This window comes from Talaromyces rugulosus, chromosome II, assembly GCF_013368755.1.
Source record: "Talaromyces rugulosus chromosome II, complete sequence".
NCBI classification, from domain to species: Eukaryota; Fungi; Ascomycota; class Eurotiomycetes; order Eurotiales; family Trichocomaceae; genus Talaromyces; species Talaromyces rugulosus.
In genome coordinates this window covers 5917806-5935920 of record NC_049562.1, presented here as the reverse complement: position 1 = coordinate 5935920, position 18115 = coordinate 5917806, and the positions used below count along the sequence as shown (strand labels likewise).

The following is an 18115-nucleotide window of genomic DNA, read 5'->3' as shown; positions in this document are numbered from 1 at the left end:
AGGTTCGCGATATAAAGCTCTTAGTCTAGTTAGGTTTTTATAGCTTTAAGTTTTTCTATCAACATATCCTCCAGTTCCTATTCTAAGGGTGGCTATATTATCTCTAGATCCAGATCTTCACTAATAGAATAATTCCCTTCTAGTTCTACCGCCAGTTCTTCTCTATTACTATATCCATCCAGTGTTTCCAACATACTAGGTTAGATTTCTGCCGCTGGTACAGAACGTTCAGTGGTATTAATGGGAATAGGGATGCTCCTGGTAATAACTATAATTCCAAAACTTGCTAACCCTCTTCCCGAAGGTAAAGAGCAATCAGAATATAAGGATATTATATAGAGAGCAGGCAAGAGTTAGATTCGATAGTAAAGCTATGGTTCACTAGATAGTCAAACTGATTACTGACCTTCGGCAACCCCTATGCGAAGGTCAGTATATATATGCCGCTTCATTAGTGGCTTGGCAACCCTCTGTGAGGCTAGTGTAGCGAGGTGCGGCATCTGGTACGTCCCGAAGGTCTCACGGCCTCACACTATCTTAAGATAGAGATTGCCTTGTTGATCTTAATATATTGATCAAGTAAATACAATGGTAACTAATACTCTTGATAGGACTAAGTAACTTATATTAAAGAACTATAAAGAACTAAATAAATGATATCAATATATACATTTCCGAGAGTCGTTTGGTGAAGTTGACGTGTATTTTAGCGTGTCGAATATATAGTTCTTCGCAACCTGATTGGCCATCGTTAAAAGGGCGCCGGCGCTATCTAGGGCCCCACAAAAATATAAAAGTGGGTCTGTCATATTTTTATTTTGGCGTATTTTATCATTAGAGCGTCAGAAGGTTATCTCTATTTCCTAATCGGGTCCTATAGAGCGCTTCTAAATAAGGATTACGTGATATTTACTGTAGGACGCTTTCTAATGGGGATTATATAACACTCGCTGCAGAGTACTCCTAATTGGGGCGTTATGAAACCCCTCCTTGCAGAACACCCCTAATAAGGATTACATAATTCTAAAGTGATTTTAAATATCTAAGTAGTTTACTATATAATTTCTTACTACTCAAGTTATTTCTATTATAATGTAATTTTTAGGGCGACATAATACTGCGCGAAGCGCGGTGCCGGCGCCTTATTATCTGATTCTAAAGTAATTCTAGTAGATAACTTTGAGCATTTTAATCCTAATGTTTAAGCTGTTTCCTATTTCGATCTAATTTTAGTTCTCTAATAATTAATTCTGAATATCTTTGAGCAGTTTGCTATATAATCATATTACCGCGAAAACTCTGCTACGTCAGTGTAGGGTATGAACTTGTTAAATCGCCTAGGGAATAAAGTGTAGTTGGAGAAATTAACGATCTATTGGTAGGCGTATACCAAGGATTTCATTAGATTAAGTAGTGGAATATTCGGCAATGATAAGTGGAAAAAACTTAAAACAGATAAGGCACAATGTCACAGTCCTCGACGAGATCAAAGGACTCAAACTTTCCTTTCAGCCTGCCACATGCATTATTCATTCGTTGCGTTGCATAAGTCTCATCAGAAGTTTTCTTGCACGCCCATTCCAGATCTGTGTTTTCCCGTAGAAACACTCCAATCGGAGGAAAAGACATGCTCTTGGGCACTGCAAAGTCTTGGTTCGGAAGGCTGCAATGCGATCCGAGGATTAGAGTAGAAGCCTTCTTGTCCCTTTTACCCATACCGTTTGCTACCTCAGGAAAGAAGTACATGTTTCGTACATAGGTCGAGCGCGGCAGGAAGATGGGACTTTTGAGGTAACGTATATTAGGCTTTGTTTCTGTACTGCTGCTAGTAGGGGATTGAAAAAGAGGAATTCTGATCATATTGAGTTCTCTACCGCGGATGGTAAAGAAAAGCTCTGTGTCTGTCCATGTCAAGAAATACGGTAGATTGGACACCTGTATACTGGGGGCACCGCCGAGACTAATGGTTGTACGGAAGACTAGTCGAGGTGGGCTCCTTGCCGTCTTCAGTACTGATAGTCGATGAGTCGTGACTTGAAGACTTAGTAGTACTTTATGCGGTTGACCCTCCTCCGACTTGTCTGCCTCGCAGGCCTCCAGCGCGGCAAAGTGGACGTACTGGCCATCGCGTGAGAAGTACGTTTTGACAGAAACGTGGCAGCTGCGAGCGTGTGAGCGACAGAGTTCTCGCGTGAAATATGTTTTTCGCTCATAGTTTGCGAACAAAATTTCCCCGTCGCCCAGCGGCCAAACTAAGAGGGGCTTAGATGGGTGAAATTCCGGAGGGGAGTCAAAAAGAGCACCCTTTATATAGCAGCTGTAATGGAAAATAGGAACCCGATCTAGCCTGGTCGGAGAGTATATCCGAATGCTGATTCTGTGAGCCCCTTCGGTTTTTGTTGTCTTGTTTGCAACCATCATATCCTCAAACATAGCCCCATCTTCTGAGCCTTCCTGACTATCAGAAAAGCTGTAACTTTCAGACGACAAGTGACTTTCAACGTCCGAGTACATTCCTTCCAGCTCTGGTCGCCTGCCCTGGCTTTCATCTGTCTCGGAAAACGAGCTTTTTATGTCGGCATCCAATAGTAATTCATTGGCATTCTCCTCAGCTTCACTAGAATCACCGTACAGCGATCCTTCACGTTTCTCAAGCTCAAGTTCTTCCAACGTCAATGGCTGATCGTTCCATTGATCTTCGTCCTCCATCTCATCAGACATGAGCTCACTGGAGGCTTCACTCCAGGAAGTATAAGCTGTGTTGCTGCTAATAGAGTCGTCAGAGGAGGAATGCAGTAATTCATCCGTATGTCCCGACTCTGATCTGGCATCCAAGACCTTTTCTTGCTCCATTAGAGATTCATCAACAAAATCATCAGCATCATCCACGGTAAAGGACGTGGCAGATGTAACGCTGCTAGCATCGTCTGCCTTACTGCTTTTCGTAACGGTGGTTGTTGGCTGTGTTGACGAGGAAGGGACAGTGGCGGTGAGTTGGTCTAATACCTTTACCATCTCTTCCTCCGCACGCAGCATTATTTCTGCATAGTCGACAGCCGAGCTTCCACTGGCAGCCTGCTCTGGTACCTTGATATCTGTCTTGGAAATCTGTCGTCTTGTTGATACTGCAATGAGATGACCGTTGCTGGCCATTTCCTCAAAGTAATCATTTTCTGAACCAAGAATAGGCAGTGGCTTATATTCCTGATTGTCTCCCTTGGAAAACACCTGAGAACCAATGCGAATAAATTGTAAGTCCTTAGTAAACGCAACAAGACGGGGTCGTCCAGGGGTTTTTTGGGATAACGGATATTCATATAGAGGCCAGCTCGAAGGAGAGCTGTACAGAGTTTGAGACCCCTGAAACTTAGGTCGGTGACCCGCTAGGCACCAGCGCTCGCAACAAAATTTCAGTTGTTCAGAAACCCTGCAAATAAATAATTTGTCAGTCACGTCTGATTTTTAGGAGATGTGTAGAATAGGTCTCTTTTTGACTCACAAGCTCTCAAGCTTCAATACTACTAGCAAATTTCCCGTTTCATCTACACCCTCAAAGGACCGGTTTGGTAATTCAACTTTCTTAGTATCTTCCGTCGAGAAACTCAAGCTTTTATACCGACTGGGCCCGCGGTGGAGAAAGTTGTGGGATCCAAGTGCTTCAAAGAAACACCTGTCAATTTCCCCCTGGTAAGTGCCCTCAAGACTGGTGTCTTCATCTAAGAGAGCACCCCATTCTCCAACAAACATTTTATAGTCTCTTTGGAAGTCCTCAATGCAATTTTCTTCAAACCAATGAGGGAAAACGCGTCTTATATGTTCTCCAGCGAAGGGTCGGGAGCTCTGAAACCAAAATTGAAACTGACCTAAAAGTCCATTAGCTGTGGTTTAGCTATGTATAAAAAATAAAAAAAAATTTGAAGTATACCTTCCACCAGCAAACTTTGGATCTGTAGTAACGTGAAGAATTTAGGACTGGTGATTAATTCCAAGACCTTTTCGTAAATCTGTGGTGAAAATTCTACACTGTCCAAGTGTTTGTCCCAGTACTTAGCTGCATAAGAAAGCAGATGGTGGTCCATAATGTCTTTATCGTTGAGATCAACAAATGTTTCCCCTTTCTTAGTTAGCAAGTATTGGTAGCGGGGCTGCAACAGATATTTTAGGCAAATATTTGCCATGACATCGGTTGTTAGAGCATACGCAGGTGAACCGGGACCGTGAGTTAATATTTGGGGATTCTTCAACAAGAACGTTTTTACAGAACCATGTGTCAAAGTGCAAATTTCGAAGGTTTCCTCTTGTCCTTGAACCTCGTGGACTCGGACAAGCGGCTGGCAGAGCTCCAACACCATATCTTCGTAAAGCTTTTCACGTTCATCAATGTCGCATCCACTGTGTCCCCTAGCCATAGCTATACATTCGCAGAGTTCATCAAGACGCAAGGGTCGTCTTGCGTGAACAATACAGGCAAGAAGAATACTAGGCAATATGTTAGTTGGCCCCGCTTCTTAGGGAATAATTACATACGAGACAAATTCCTTCAGTGACGGTTCAATGCCCTCCACCTTTCGCTGATAATATTTCTCGTAATCTCCAGGAAGACCATCTTCAATGAGATTTTGAACCTGGCTCAGCATTACAGCTTTTGACATGGAATGTAGCATCAGTGAGACCCATAGGAAACATCCATCTGCTTTCTCGCTTAACTCTTGAAGGATTAAGTTTTTATAACCCTCGTGAAGATCGAGACGGTCCAAAGCAGTAAACTTATGAGACAAATATGTCTCTATATCAAGACCATTAAGGCTCTTCGTAACCTCAATAGATGGATGATTCTGAAATCGATCGTCGAGACAGGTGTGCTGCTGGGAACTATACCATAGACGGAGGCGGCTTGATGTTTTACTTGCAAGATCGTCGAAAAAGCTCAATATATCGAAGAGCATCTTCCTCCTCGGCTCTTGTTTACATTCCTCGTCCAGCCCGTCGAGAAAAACATATGTCACAGGAATCTTCTCCACCAGCTTACTGATGACAGTCTTGACATCATCGGCTTTGGTACTTGAAGCGCCACGCTGCGTGAATTCATGTACATCTTCTGGCATTTCGGTGATTGTCCCTAATTGATTTGCAAGCTGCTCTGCGAGACTTCGATAAACCACGATGGTGCGAAACTCCTCATCAAAGGTAAAATACTGGTAAATGACTGCACACGACTCGTTGCAAATCTTTGGTATCGTTTCAACGGCGTAGGCCGTCAAAACTGATTTACCAACGCCGGGAGAAGCCTTTACCCAGATCTGGGAAGCTGTATTGTAGCTTTGAGCCCAACTCTGTACCATCTGATCTTTGAAGAGCCACTCGCATGTTCCTGGACTTCGTTCATCACGTTTTTCATCATGATGGCGGTGGTTACTTTCGTTGAGAGGCGACGGTCCTGCACGAATCCAGTTTTGCACATCTCTCTGTCTCTGCCGTTTTCGTTCTTGTGCGAGTTCTTTTAGTTCCTCTGCATATCTTTCTTCATATCTCTGGATGAAAGCTGTTTGTTCTTCTCGTGCAATACCAGCCAATTCACGCTCCCTAAGTGTATTCTCTTGTTCCTTTCTGTTTAGACGCTCTTGAACGACAGGGATAACCCGGGCCATTCCATCGGCAGTTTCACCAATCTTAGCAATGATCTTGTCGATTTTGGAAGTGCTAAACGGGGCCACTGCCCGTGCCAGTCGATTGGCGACACAACGCTTACATTCCTTCTCTACTCTTACCCAAAAGCGTATAATGTCAATGTATGAGATTCGCAACAGTTCTCGCATCGTTGAAGAGTCTGTGAACAACCAATCATATTCCGTGAGCACATCGAGGTGGATGTTCAACCGATCGATTTGATCGGAGATTTTATCATAAAGATCGAGAAATCTCTGGGAGCTGTCTATTACAGCTTTCAGGCACCCCCAGATCACAGCTGTTGGCATGGGATCTGCCTGGGCTAGAGTGTCAACAACCCCCGAATATGTGGAAAGAATCGTCACCACCGGCATCAGGATTTTGCGAGCTGCACTGGCAGATCTTCTGTCTGTCGCGTCGCGATGCAACCGACCTATATCCTGCAAGACACTTTGTGCATCAATCCGCTCCCCAGCATCTTGCTGTTGCTGTAATTTCTGGATGAACTGTGGTGTCTTGCTATTTCTCGGCCTCGATCGAATGTAGTCGTCGAGCGCAAGATTGAATACCGAAGGAGCTGCTACGGTTTGAGTAGTTTGGCCCAGCATTGTCAAAAAAAAAAATTTGGCTTTTTCTTGCCGTTGAATGATGATGTTTGGTTAATAATGGTAATAATACTGTAGTGGGATGCTTAGAGCTGTGGTTTCAGAAGACCTGATCCACCTGAGAATCACGGCCTTGCCGATGAGACAGGTATTTATTCGAGGCTGAAAATGGCTTCTGGCATTCAGCGTGTAAAATTTCTACCGGTCGAATTCAGTTCCACTGGCCTGTTTATGCCTAATGTCTGCAACGCTAAAAAAAAATGACGATAAACCCGTTGGCTATAAGTTATTCCCGGAACACAACGCTAAACTCCAAGAGTCATTCCTTGCGTGGTCAGCTGAAAAATGAGCTGACGTAGCAAAAGAACAAAAATCGCCGCTATTTGCGGGGTTTAATTGATTAACGCACTATCGTTTACTATAATTGGCCGAAAGCCTAGGACGAGGCTGACTCGGTAAAAACAACAGATTCCCCGATGCTTTCTTCTCCATTGATGTCTTTGCCTTTCACTTCTTACTGCTGCTGAGAGAGTCTTACCACCGAACAGATCATGGCAGAAGAGATAGCATCCGCTCCAGTGGCGGATGCACAAGATGCACCCGCGAAGACTTCGATCCAGAGAGTCATGACAGACCATAGTAACAAATCCCAGCGACTGCTACGCGTTGATCAGATGTATGGAAACCCAAACGCTTGAACATCAAAAGTGCTAGAAACCGGGCAAGCTGACGCGGACTCTTCTGAATCTACAGATATAGCCGGTAAGAACCCACACAAAAGCCCGACTATACGAGGACCAGTTCGTGCTGAACATCGAACCAGGAAAGACCGGCAAATTCATTTCGTCAAAACCGCCAAGTCTTCCGCTAAGCCAGACCGCTTCAGTAAAACTGCAATGGTTGTACGTCGCGTCATCTCGAAACAGGGCATCGTCTCGTATACAGAAATTGATATTCGGTCTCCACACCTCCAACAAGTGTTTCGAAACTTGTTTAAAGGCGTTGATGGATTTGAGTTAAACAAAACTCCCCCAGTGGTCTGTAAAAAAATCTTTCACTATCATGATTTTATTACAATATTGCTCAGATTGGACTCTTTAGACTAACGAGCCTGTTCTAGGCCACGCCTAACCTTTTCTTCTGGGCCAAAGAAGATCTGTTTCAAATAAAGGAAAAAGAAAAGTTGAAGCAAAAACCAAATCAACAGCTCATCGATGACATTGGAACCGCCCTGCGCTTCGTTGAAGAGGATTGGTCGAGTCAAATTGCCAGTTTAGAGTCACTCCTCGGGGAGAATCAAATCACTTATGATCTTCTCTGGGCAATCTTCCCACCAAAGCAAATTGTTATAGCGCCAAAATATGGGGTAATGAAGTTGGAGCAGGTTCTCAGCCTCGATAAATGCGGCTACAGGGAACGACCCAATCGCACAGAGTACTTCTTCGCAGAAGGTCAAATTGTTACGTTTGACGGCCAAGACTTTGGCACGGTGACCGTCACATTGGAAATTGATAGATACGATGGCGCTTCGAATATCAACAGTCTGAAGTTCTATCCCATCTCGTACAGTCCAGATGAGTCTGCCACCCGAGACAGACTCATTGCCAGAGGGCGAAAGTACCTCTCTTTACTAGAGAAACCCACATGCATGGACTATCCTGTCACGTATGCGGTCAAGGAAACTGTTAAAATGGATGGCGCATTTAAACAAGAAATGCACAATGTTTGTTCAGCAGTAATTTGATTATTATAGCAGTTCTTGATGCTTACAACTATTTTAGGTCCGAGGAAGAGTTATGGTTGACCCTGAAGGGTACTACCTGCACAACACTTCGTCTGAGTTGAATCGGCCTTGGGTGTATGATTCAAATTTCCTGAGCCGCGACAACTTGTCTGACGATAAGCTGTTGATCTGTGCGTCATGGATAAATGGTTTCAGCTTTGAGCACAAGATGTGGTGTCAGCTAGACATAACGCCGCTCACTAATATTGTGTGGAATCGAGATGCGTTTGGCGAGCTCGTAATGGAGAAAAAACGTCGGGAACTTATTCACGACCTTGTTAAATCCCATGGTCATAATGAGGCAGGATTCGATGATATCGTGGAAAATAAGGGCAAAGGTCTTATTGCACTGTTGACAGGGAACCCTGGTGTCGGAAAAACACTTACAGCAGAGGCTGTTGCCGAGGTCACCGAACGTCCGCTCTATGTGGTTGCAACCGGTGAACTAGGTGTTGATTCTGATGCCGTAGATCGACGTCTAGGGATGATTTTGGACATAACACGGCGGTGGGGATGTGTTCTTCTCATTGATGAAGCAGATGTTTTTCTGTCGACTCGTGGAAAAGACCTGAATCGCGATGCTCTGGTCAGCATCTTTCTTCGTCGACTCGAATAGTAAGTTGTTGTCTCTTTACTTTCTATTTACTCAGCTCATGCCAGATTAGTTTCCGTGGAGTGGCCATCCTCACCACGAACAGAAAAAGTGATATCGACGAAGCGTTCAAAAGTACTTACAACCCCAGAATACTCTCTTGGTTCATATCTGATTGGGTACCATTGCAGGTCGCATCCATTTCACAATTCACTACCCGGATCTAGATACCAACAGTCGACAGGAGGTGTGGAAGACCTTCCTGACTACTATTATCAAAACACCCCAGCAGTCTGGACTCAATGAAAATGACTTTGCCGCACTAGCAAGGCATCCTCTCAATGGCCGACAGGTTCGTCAAGTCGATTATCAAGCAAGAATAGAACTGACCTCTGTTGTAGATCAAAAATATTGTCTCATGTGCTGTATCTCTTGCTCGTGAGAAACAGAAACCAATATCTGTGAAGGATATTGAGGATTTGATGGAGATTCTGCTGGACTAATTTGAACAGCATGCTAGGTATATACTATCTTGGACCTCAGAATGTAGAATGGACTATCTGATCAAACGGTAGAATCATAATCTGCTTTTTCCCCCGAATGATAAACATCCAACACTTTTCCTGTTACTATTTAAATTATAAGTACTTCGTAATTGGAGAATATTTAATTAGTCGTTGCATGTATGGTTGGTGGGGTTATACAGATAGTATGGACAACTTGGTTTATTATTGATTTCAATATATTGTGTTCAACTGTAATCAAGTAATACAGTAACATCAATATAATAGTAATAATAATACAATAATAATATCCCCTGCAGATACATCAACTAGTGACGATGTATTATAGTTCTGCACGTGCAACGTGACGGAACCAGCCGCGCTAACCGCCTTTGACTTTTGCCTTTTGTCCTCACCTGCGACTCTACTCTCCAGTACCAGTTCTTCTTCACCAGTCAACCCTTCAGGTGGTTACTTGATTCGATATACGATACTGCAAGTTTTTTTGATCTGCTCAATTTCTTTCACGCGATTCTATACAACAGCTCGCCCAAGCTTCGCCATCCCCTCCCTATAGCTCTAGCTCTCTGCCTATCCGACGACACTCGCCATCCCACCAGTTGACACCTAGCAATTCATCTACATTGACCATCACAAATAAAATGGCAACCTACTCCTCCGTCGGCGAAACTCTCGCTCGCGAAAACCTCACAGACCACGCCACCGCCTCCTCAACACAGAATCTCAACTCGTGGTCCGGAAAATACCGCGGGGTACCCCTCCCCTCTACTATCACCATCTGTTCAAAGGCAAAACAAGAAAGCAAACTAATTCGAGAAAATAAAAAGGCAACCGTCGAAGACCTCGACCCTCCTCCCGCGCTCTCCGTCTCGCCTAACGACTCCATCTCATCCGCGCAACTCGCCGCATACGAGCGCGACTATAGCCATCTCACCGTAATCTCATCGAGCACGCGCGCCCTACTCGGATACCTAAGCATTCCACGCCTAAAAACACTCCTACGTGAGGGAAAAGTGTCCGAGTCCGATCCTGTCAAGGTCGCAATGCAGCGGTTTAATCGGAAACGGACGAATGTGTATCGTGTTATTACCATGGATACCCCGCTGGAAGAGCTGGAGCGGTTTCTTTCCGGTGAACCTGCGATTGTGCCAGGTGAGGGAAATGCAGCGAGTTCTTCTGCTGGTATTGGGAAACAGGATTTTGCGATTGTCACGGATCCGTCGCGCAAGTTTGTGTTGGGCGTAGTGACCGAGGGCGATTTACAGGAGTTTGTCAAGCGGCGGCCTTGATTATAAACTTTTTTTTAATAAAATAAATATCATAAAATGTGTGGCATTCATTCTATTATACATCCAGGCAAAATTTTCGTACGTCAAACGTCAACGTAAAGTAATTACTGACCCTTCTTCTCCCGCCGCTTCGCCTGATCCTCCTTGTCCTCTTGCCACGCAACCACAATATACGCGACCAGCACGACATTGGCTGTAAGAGCTGCCAGGGCGCCAGCAAACGAAGGTTTTCCTGTCCCATAACATTAGCACTAGCTCTCGAACCAGTACGAAAAGAAGGGGGAAGGAGCTCACCTTTGAGCACTGTATTTACACTCAAAAAATACATCCCAATCGGCGCGACGATCATGGCTAGTGTGAATGCGAGGAGTTTTATTATCGTTTCCCTTGGCCTTGAATTAGCATATTCATCCACAGAGACACAAAGCAAAAACAAAAGAGCTAACCGTGGAACTGCAGGCGCCGTGTCGGCAGTGGGCTTTTCGTTGACAATGTCATTGCTATCGCTGTCCGCGGTGTTTGGCGGCGGAACGCGCATGTTGGGGTGTGAGCGGCGACCAGGGGCGAGAACCATTTTGTTTGATTATGTCGTTTATGCGTTTGTTGGTCTAATGATTGATGTAGTTGTAGTGTGGTGCATGCAAGAAAGAAAAGGTTGGAGTGATGATATCAGCAGTGGAGCTCCATGCCAAGAATGCGGAGTGACGGAAAGATCCTGTCGAACTTCGGGATCTTGAAAAAGATTATTATACAAATTAATAAAGCTTAGCTAATTAATAAAATAATAAATAATATTTCTCATGTAACTAGCCGGAGGAGGTCTTCCTGTTCTCCTTTCCCTTCTCATGTTTGGTTTTCTCGTTGCAGAGTACTCTTAGTATCAGGAATTGACTCGTCGTCACAACAATAACCAACAAACACCATTCTGGTAAAGAACGGTTGATACGTTTTGACACCTAAGCCCCAGTACACTACTAATGTCCTAACCAGCTTAGTGCTGGAAGCTTACATGCACTTCTATTCTTTTATTATGTAGATAGGCCACTACCCACTGTACGCGCCGCCGGCCAATAGGGTTTACATGCGTGAGTGAACAAATCAATCAATCAATCAACCAGGTGTACCACTTCTGTATTTTGGGTCAGTTTCTACAATAATAACTGTTTGGAAGCCATTTACGAAGCAGTCGCACTAACATTAGCCATTTTCCAAGCAGATAGCAAGTGCTTGTTGACGGTAAAGAAAAGGAGTAAAATAAGTTTAGTGTGGTCGATTATGTAATTCGGGACCCATTTTCGGCTCGCTTGGCTCGTACGACGCTGAAAAACAACCCAACCATCTGTAACCACGAGCCTGGCCGGAGACAGATGGTCTTGATTCGCTGAACTGGAACCTGTGGAATAAATAAATCTTAAAAAGAAACCGCAAAATATTATCATAAGCATCCGCATGTAGCTAATAACGACCCAACTGTGGGCGAAATACTGTACGAGAGTCATGGGGCCATCTCAAATTGATGTCACTAAAGGACGATCTAACTTACAGTCAGCGCTTACAGAATTTCTTTGGTAAACGTTGTGTAAGGACGAAAGTCTAGATGATTCTATTTAATTTACCATAGTAAGGACATGGACTCTGTAAAATCATACCACATCAGTAGGTTCAACCATGGAAGTAATTCAGCATTCTGATGGATCACATCTGACTTTCATAGAGTTGGCAAAAGCTTTTACTGAAAACAGCAGGAGACTACGAGAAAATAATGTCTCTATGATATCAGACAATTACCAGAGACATCATCGAACTGCTTATGTGCCGTAATCTAGCTGTGCCTTTCATTTTGAGCCTTGAACACACGCGTATATGTAGCCCCCCTGGGATGGATATTCTAGCTGTTACTTTATCGTTTCTCTAAATGCATTTGCCTTGATTATCCTCTTCAGCCCAAAATGCTCACTTCAACTGTAGTAATTTTCTGTTTCCTGGTCCCCTCTCTGGGTTGGACAATGCCAGCTGCAGATATTCATCTTGAACGCCGAGGTCAGTGAAATGACATCATAAACGTTCTAAGATTAACATCATACTCAGATGTTCCTCCTGAAACTTTGACCTGGTTGACATTGTTTTCTGAATATTCCGCTGCCGCTACTTGTGCAGCAAACTTTAACTCCCAAGGGTCAAAGGTTGTCTGTGATCCAGGTGTATGCCCAATTCTGGAGCAGATAGACACAACCGTCATTACTGGATTCATGGGGTATTATGTCAACCTGATATGAAGCCATAGGCTAACGTCAAAATAGCCATAATCCAGGTAATACTACTGGCTTTCTGGCAGTCGACAAGACAAATGAATTGATCGTTCTGTCATTCCGTGGTAGCCGCACTCAAGGTAATTGGGTCACCGACTTTGAATATGGACAGGTCCCTATCTATGGCATTTGTCCAGGATGCTATGTGCATCATGGTTATTACTATGCCTGGGGAAACTTCTCACAATATATAATGCCATCTATCAATCAACTTGCTGCTCAATACCCACGCTATCATATCATCTTCACTGGTCATAGCTTTGGAGGTGCACTAGCTACACTAGGAGCAGTACTTGAGGGGACCGCCAACAGACCCATTAGTCTGGTAGGTATTTCCATGACTGCAAAATAACGTCCATGCTAATGTAAGACAGTATACCTTTGGTTGTCCTCAAGTAGGAAATCATACTTTTGCTCAGTTTATAACTGGGAATACAGCAGGCAATGGATACAGAGTAACACATTCAGATGATCCGGTTCCAAGGGCCTTCTCTACTAGCCCTGAGGTTAACAAGACTTGGCAGTATAGCACAACATCTCCAGAATTCTGGATTACTTCAGGAAATGATATGCCAGTCACAACCTCTGATATCCAAGTAATTTGGGGCATTGACAATAAGAACGGGAACCTAGGCACAACTGGACTGGATTTGGCGGCTCATAATTGGTATATTGGCAACATGAGCGGGTGCTCAACTAATTGAGCTCATTTATTGACTTTTGAGCCCGGAGATGAAGATTTTGCGCATCCAAGAGCTTTTGACTTGAACTGTTGAATGCCTTATTATTGGATTAATTGGTCCTGAAGTTTTTACCTCAAAATGTAAAGATGCTTGATCGTTGTACTTACAGTCAATTTAATCTTACATATATCAAGACGCATATCCTCCCGTATAGATTTGCTTATTCTTCTTCCCAATTCAACACATAATTTGGCTCTCTAACACCTTTTATTGACGCGATCTGCGCTCTGCTATGCATCATATATTTTTGGTTGTAGGACTAGTCAGTCCTACAAGTCAGCCAGTCGGGCTCGCTCACGGGCTGGCTCGCAAGTATTCCATGGTATTGAATATTGGCTTCCGGATACTGTACTGTAATAAGCTTATAATTCATAGTACAATTCTAACGTAATAACAATTTCTTCCTATACTATTTACCAGCTTATTGATACTTCCTTAGACCGGGAGCAGGTTTTGGCCTCGCAATCTGTTAGAAATGTTTTGTTTTTTGACGAAATATGATCAAGGACACTTTTTCGTGTCTTACATGACTTATTAGAGCGGTGCGTAGGAAAGAAGCGACCAGAGAACATCATGTCAGAATGACTTCATGAGTTCAGTATATTTGATCCAGGTGTGTACGCAAACGGATACAAGATGTCAGTTGTGAATTAACACCAATAAGTGCATGCCCCTAGATGTTGTAGCGTGATTTAATCGATCTAACCTAATTTGACAGCTCTTATTACGACAGGAATCCATCAAATGGAATTTCCATCATTTATTGACTTGTTGCTGCTAACACACTTGTAGGACAAATACCGACTGTTCGAAGAGATCTACTAGAAAACGGAGTAAACTGTGCGTCTGCTAAATACGGCGAGTTTATTTCTAACGTACATGACCGTCCGGGTCTTCCGGGACTGGAATATTTTTTCGCAACCACGTGGAACAAAGGTCATAGGTATTACAAATACACATATTCAAATACTGTGTATTCCGTTCTAGCTAGTACAGGCGTGTGGGATGGGGGCTCCGGAATAATTCAGTGTCTCTTGGCTACTGTGACGTGCCTTTCTGAAGACATTTGATTTCGATCTAGGGGTGTAGTTCTCTAAGATAACAAGCATAGGAAAGGAATCTATCTGCTAACTAGGACCTTAGGAAGGTTTTATCTTATAGGTTTATATAACCAGCTTGACCCTTTATAGTTCTAGGATAAGGCTATTCCTAGATCTAGTATTATAGGTTAAGGTTAATACTTTTCCTATCTGAGATCTCTATTTACTTAAGGCTTTTTTATTAGGCTCTAAACTAGCTTCCGTCTTTAAAGATAACTTTAACTATTATATTATTATTTTTTTAAAGAAATATTTATTTTTAAGTATTAGCTATTAATTTATTTTTATCTTTATAGTCTTTAACAAATGTGAGGATTTTATATAGAGAGCAGGCAAGAGTTGGATTCGATGGTAAACCGTAAAGCTATGGTTCGGTAGGTAGTCAGGTAAACCCCCCCTTGTGTGAAGGTCAGATTATATGTGTCGCTTGAATCTTGGCTTGGCAACCCTCTGCATCTGGTGCGTCCCGAAGGTCTCACGGCCTCACAATAAATTATTAATTGAGTAATGATAATAATCCACCCCGGTCATTACTGAAGACATACTGCCGCCACCTACAACACCTATGCGTACACTATCGTCTTCGCAGAGACTACATTCCTCCACTACTGCGTTATGGCAACCGCGAGCCATATATTATTACGAGATATACACAGTGGCAGTAGATGCTTGGTATAAGGCTCAGCCTCGTGGAACCATAAAAACCAACCAGCAGTACCGGAAAGCATTGAGTCTACCGCTGCGATACGACAAAGAAAGCTACAAGTGGAGTCTTGGCGACGGGCAAATGACCAAGCGCTACGTTGTTACCTCACGAGGTTCTAGGAATTGGACCAAAGAGGAAATTATTGCCTATTTAGACTGGAGTAGATCACCATAACAATCGGACGCGTATGTGATTAGCTGACAGCGATTGGCGGTCATGATCAGGACACGTGCCACATAGCTGCCTGTGGGCTTATCTTCGCACAAGCGTTGAGAACGGAGAGAGATCGGTAATCAGTTTGATTCTATAGTTACCTATAGCTCTACACCAGAGAATCCAGTTGCTTGCCCTCTAAAATACTTTCTCACAATAGTACTTTACTATTTATAAGAGGCTTATAGTAAAAAAGTACTTTTATCCAATTCTTTCTCACCGTCCGCCTAACCGAATGGGTCCTAATTCGTCACTAGGCAGCCTATCCTGCTTGGGAACGTAATTCGCTGATCCCAGCATGACCCAAATATGTCATCGACATCGTCAACTGCCTGAACGTCTACTAATATAGAGGCGATAGGGCCGGCAGCAGACGCCCCTGGCGCGTCGGACACTTCTTTTGTCGTCTCTGTGCCGGATATCTCTTTTGCTGCTTCCTGCGGCTCTTTGTTCCACTCGGTACCTTTGTTTAGGAAGTTGGTGAGTGAATTGAAAAGGGCTGCTTGGTTGGTGGAATCCTCTAAGTTCTCTTCATCTTCCTTGTTCAGATTTGTCTTCTCTGCAAGTTCTTTGATAGATGAACCGGAAGCCTGCATCGAAAGTGGTTCGGACTGCACCATCTGGGTGGGTTGAAGTTGAGATTGAAGTGAGAGAAGTGGTGATAGTAGAGAGTGACCACACTAGAGCCTGGTTGTAGAATTATGGAGAGAATTCACAAGCTGCTTCTATAGTAGTGGACTGTGCTGGGGAGAGTTCAAGCTGAAGTTTAAATTAAGATAGGAGAACCAAGTAACATTGGGGTACAGAGTAATAGTTTTGCGTATATACGTAATAATCTTGAGCCGCGCTTTAGATTTACACATTAGTGTTTCTGCTTACAGTAGTACTCACTGAGTATAATAATGACATTGTACATGTGCGAAACGGCGCCTCACTACTTCTCCCATCTTGATTTAAACTTCGACTTGAACTCTCCTCAGACCGGTCCCAGGTAATCATGGACGCTGCAGAAGACTCAGATGACTTACTGTCAGAGGAAAATGATGACGGCGAGGGCGATGACAGCTACGACGATTATACAATCCGTCCATTAGACAGCGTTTCGAGAAGCAAAGGCTACTTCAACGCCTTAAGCGACAAAAAGCTGCATAGAAACGTCAAAACATGGGACAACCGCCCGCAGGCCATACCCAATGAAAGAGTGGTGCACCAAAGAGATCTTTCGTCGGCCAATGCGTTGGTTGGTGGCATTTTCCCCATATTTTATGACAAGCGGTAAACGGTTCAGCACCATAACCCACATACTGTTCCCAATGCCCAGTCAAACCTTATTAAGGCAGGCGTCTTTTCTTCCGTGATCATGGTTTCGCTTGGCCATAACCAGGCCAGCAAGAAAAAACGCCAAGGCCCTAGATATCTAGAGGCAGTTTCATCACTTGTTCAAATTAGGCCATGTTGGTATCCATATACCATAGGCTGACTACCCAAGACAGTTTTGGTCTTTTAGTGCAACTCTCAACAGATAAGATAGTGAGTTTGTTTTCTATTTTACATCTCTCTGAATGCTATGCTAAATCCCTCTATAACAGATTTAGTTTTTTACTTTACTTTGCTCAAGCCTCACTCTCTTCGGACGTACTATGTGGATTTTCGATGCTCGCCTCTTCATTTTCAACGCCTTGACGCTGAGCTCCTTACTATCGTAGGCATCCTTTATTGCCTTGCGAATGGAAAATTATTTCTGGTCCCAGCAAGAGGATAAATGAAAGTACCACCCAATGGTCACGTACGTTATTCGAGACCATCCCGGGGGATTTCCTCCCTGCAATGACCAGATCCTCCGGTTCTTGGTGTCGAACCCGTCAACGGAGGACGAGCGGAAAATGTCCCCAAAAAAGCCCATAAGAGGGACCTACCAGGACTTTAAAGAAAGGGCGACAACCATTGGTCACACGCTCAAATCATCGCTTTTACTGCAGGCCACCTTCGAAACCTACAAGGCCTTTCAACCTCTCCGTATTTTATCAATATAGCTAACTTACCAGGGAGAATAGAGCGAGTTGGAACTGGACCGAATTGATCAAGATATAAGAGATGCCAATATGAACTTTATATGTCTCTCCGGTACAGCCAAACACCTTCCCTCAAATCGCCAGTCCTTGCAGTTCTTACTTTATCTGTGGCTCGGGCGGAGCTCCGCTCCGAGAATCGTTTGATCTATTGATTCCATTCTACATGGAAAATCCTGCCGACCTCATTGATCTCACCAAGACCGGGGCGATTATTCAAGGATTTACTTTTCTATATGACTTTGAAACAGACAAAGAGAAGAAAAACTCGCCTAAAGAACACATACATTTAGGCCAACCCCAATCATCATCAATACCTGCTTTTTATCAGCCCAGCTCAGCGGGTCCAAGCAAATAACACTAGCATTACCCAACACAGATGGCAGAATACGGTGTTCCCAATAACTGCAACGTCCTTGCCGGGGAGAATAATCATCGGTATCTATTTTTTTTTTTTTTTTCCTCTCATTTTACTTTCTAGCACTACTGAAGCTAACTCTAAAAATTTTTATTTT

The 18115-nt window shown here is 43.6% G+C and overlaps 7 protein-coding genes across 7 annotated transcripts; 4 read left to right on the top strand and 3 right to left on the bottom strand.

Moving 5' to 3' along the window:
• Positions 1 to 1446: 1446 nt before the first annotated feature.
• Positions 1447 to 6275, bottom strand: TRUGW13939_04534 (uncharacterized protein; the record flags this gene model as incomplete). The annotated part of the gene is made up of 4 exons (XM_035487707.1): positions 1447 to 3427; positions 3500 to 3863; positions 3926 to 4479; positions 4528 to 6275. 4 exons carry the CDS (start codon positions 6273 to 6275, stop codon positions 1447 to 1449), a joined length of 4647 nt encoding a protein of 1548 aa, XP_035343600.1.
• Positions 6276 to 6823: 548 nt separating this feature from the next.
• TRUGW13939_04533 (uncharacterized protein) lies at positions 6824 to 9150 on the top strand (the record flags this gene model as incomplete). The annotated part of the gene is made up of 8 exons (XM_035487706.1): positions 6824 to 6948; positions 7026 to 7034; positions 7096 to 7174; positions 7393 to 7995; positions 8054 to 8670; positions 8721 to 8782; positions 8839 to 8999; positions 9049 to 9150. 8 exons carry the CDS (start codon positions 6824 to 6826, stop codon positions 9148 to 9150), a joined length of 1758 nt encoding a protein of 585 aa, XP_035343599.1.
• Positions 9151 to 9812: 662 nt separating this feature from the next.
• TRUGW13939_04532 (uncharacterized protein) lies at positions 9813 to 10460 on the top strand (the record flags this gene model as incomplete). Its single annotated transcript, XM_035487705.1, has 1 exon — positions 9813 to 10460. One exon carries the CDS (start codon positions 9813 to 9815, stop codon positions 10458 to 10460), a length of 648 nt encoding a protein of 215 aa, XP_035343598.1.
• Positions 10461 to 10564: 104 nt separating this feature from the next.
• Positions 10565 to 11034, bottom strand: TRUGW13939_04531 (uncharacterized protein; the record flags this gene model as incomplete). Its single annotated transcript, XM_035487704.1, has 3 exons — positions 10565 to 10692; positions 10755 to 10846; positions 10907 to 11034. 3 exons carry the CDS (start codon positions 11032 to 11034, stop codon positions 10565 to 10567), a joined length of 348 nt encoding a protein of 115 aa, XP_035343597.1.
• Positions 11035 to 12409: 1375 nt separating this feature from the next.
• TRUGW13939_04530 (uncharacterized protein) lies at positions 12410 to 13473 on the top strand (the record flags this gene model as incomplete). The annotated part of the gene is made up of 4 exons (XM_035487703.1): positions 12410 to 12500; positions 12549 to 12714; positions 12761 to 13094; positions 13144 to 13473. The coding sequence occupies 4 exons, from the start codon at positions 12410 to 12412 to the stop codon at positions 13471 to 13473; spliced, it is 921 nt and encodes a 306-aa protein (XP_035343596.1).
• A 2300-nt stretch (positions 13474 to 15773) lies between these two features.
• TRUGW13939_04529 (uncharacterized protein) lies at positions 15774 to 16151 on the bottom strand (the record flags this gene model as incomplete). The annotated part of the gene is made up of 1 exon (XM_035487702.1): positions 15774 to 16151. One exon carries the CDS (start codon positions 16149 to 16151, stop codon positions 15774 to 15776), a length of 378 nt encoding a protein of 125 aa, XP_035343595.1.
• A 377-nt stretch (positions 16152 to 16528) lies between these two features.
• TRUGW13939_04528 (uncharacterized protein) lies at positions 16529 to 17126 on the top strand (the record flags this gene model as incomplete). Its single annotated transcript, XM_035487701.1, has 3 exons — positions 16529 to 16806; positions 17025 to 17061; positions 17121 to 17126. 3 exons carry the CDS (start codon positions 16529 to 16531, stop codon positions 17124 to 17126), a joined length of 321 nt encoding a protein of 106 aa, XP_035343594.1.
• Positions 17127 to 18115: the final 989 nt, after the last annotated feature.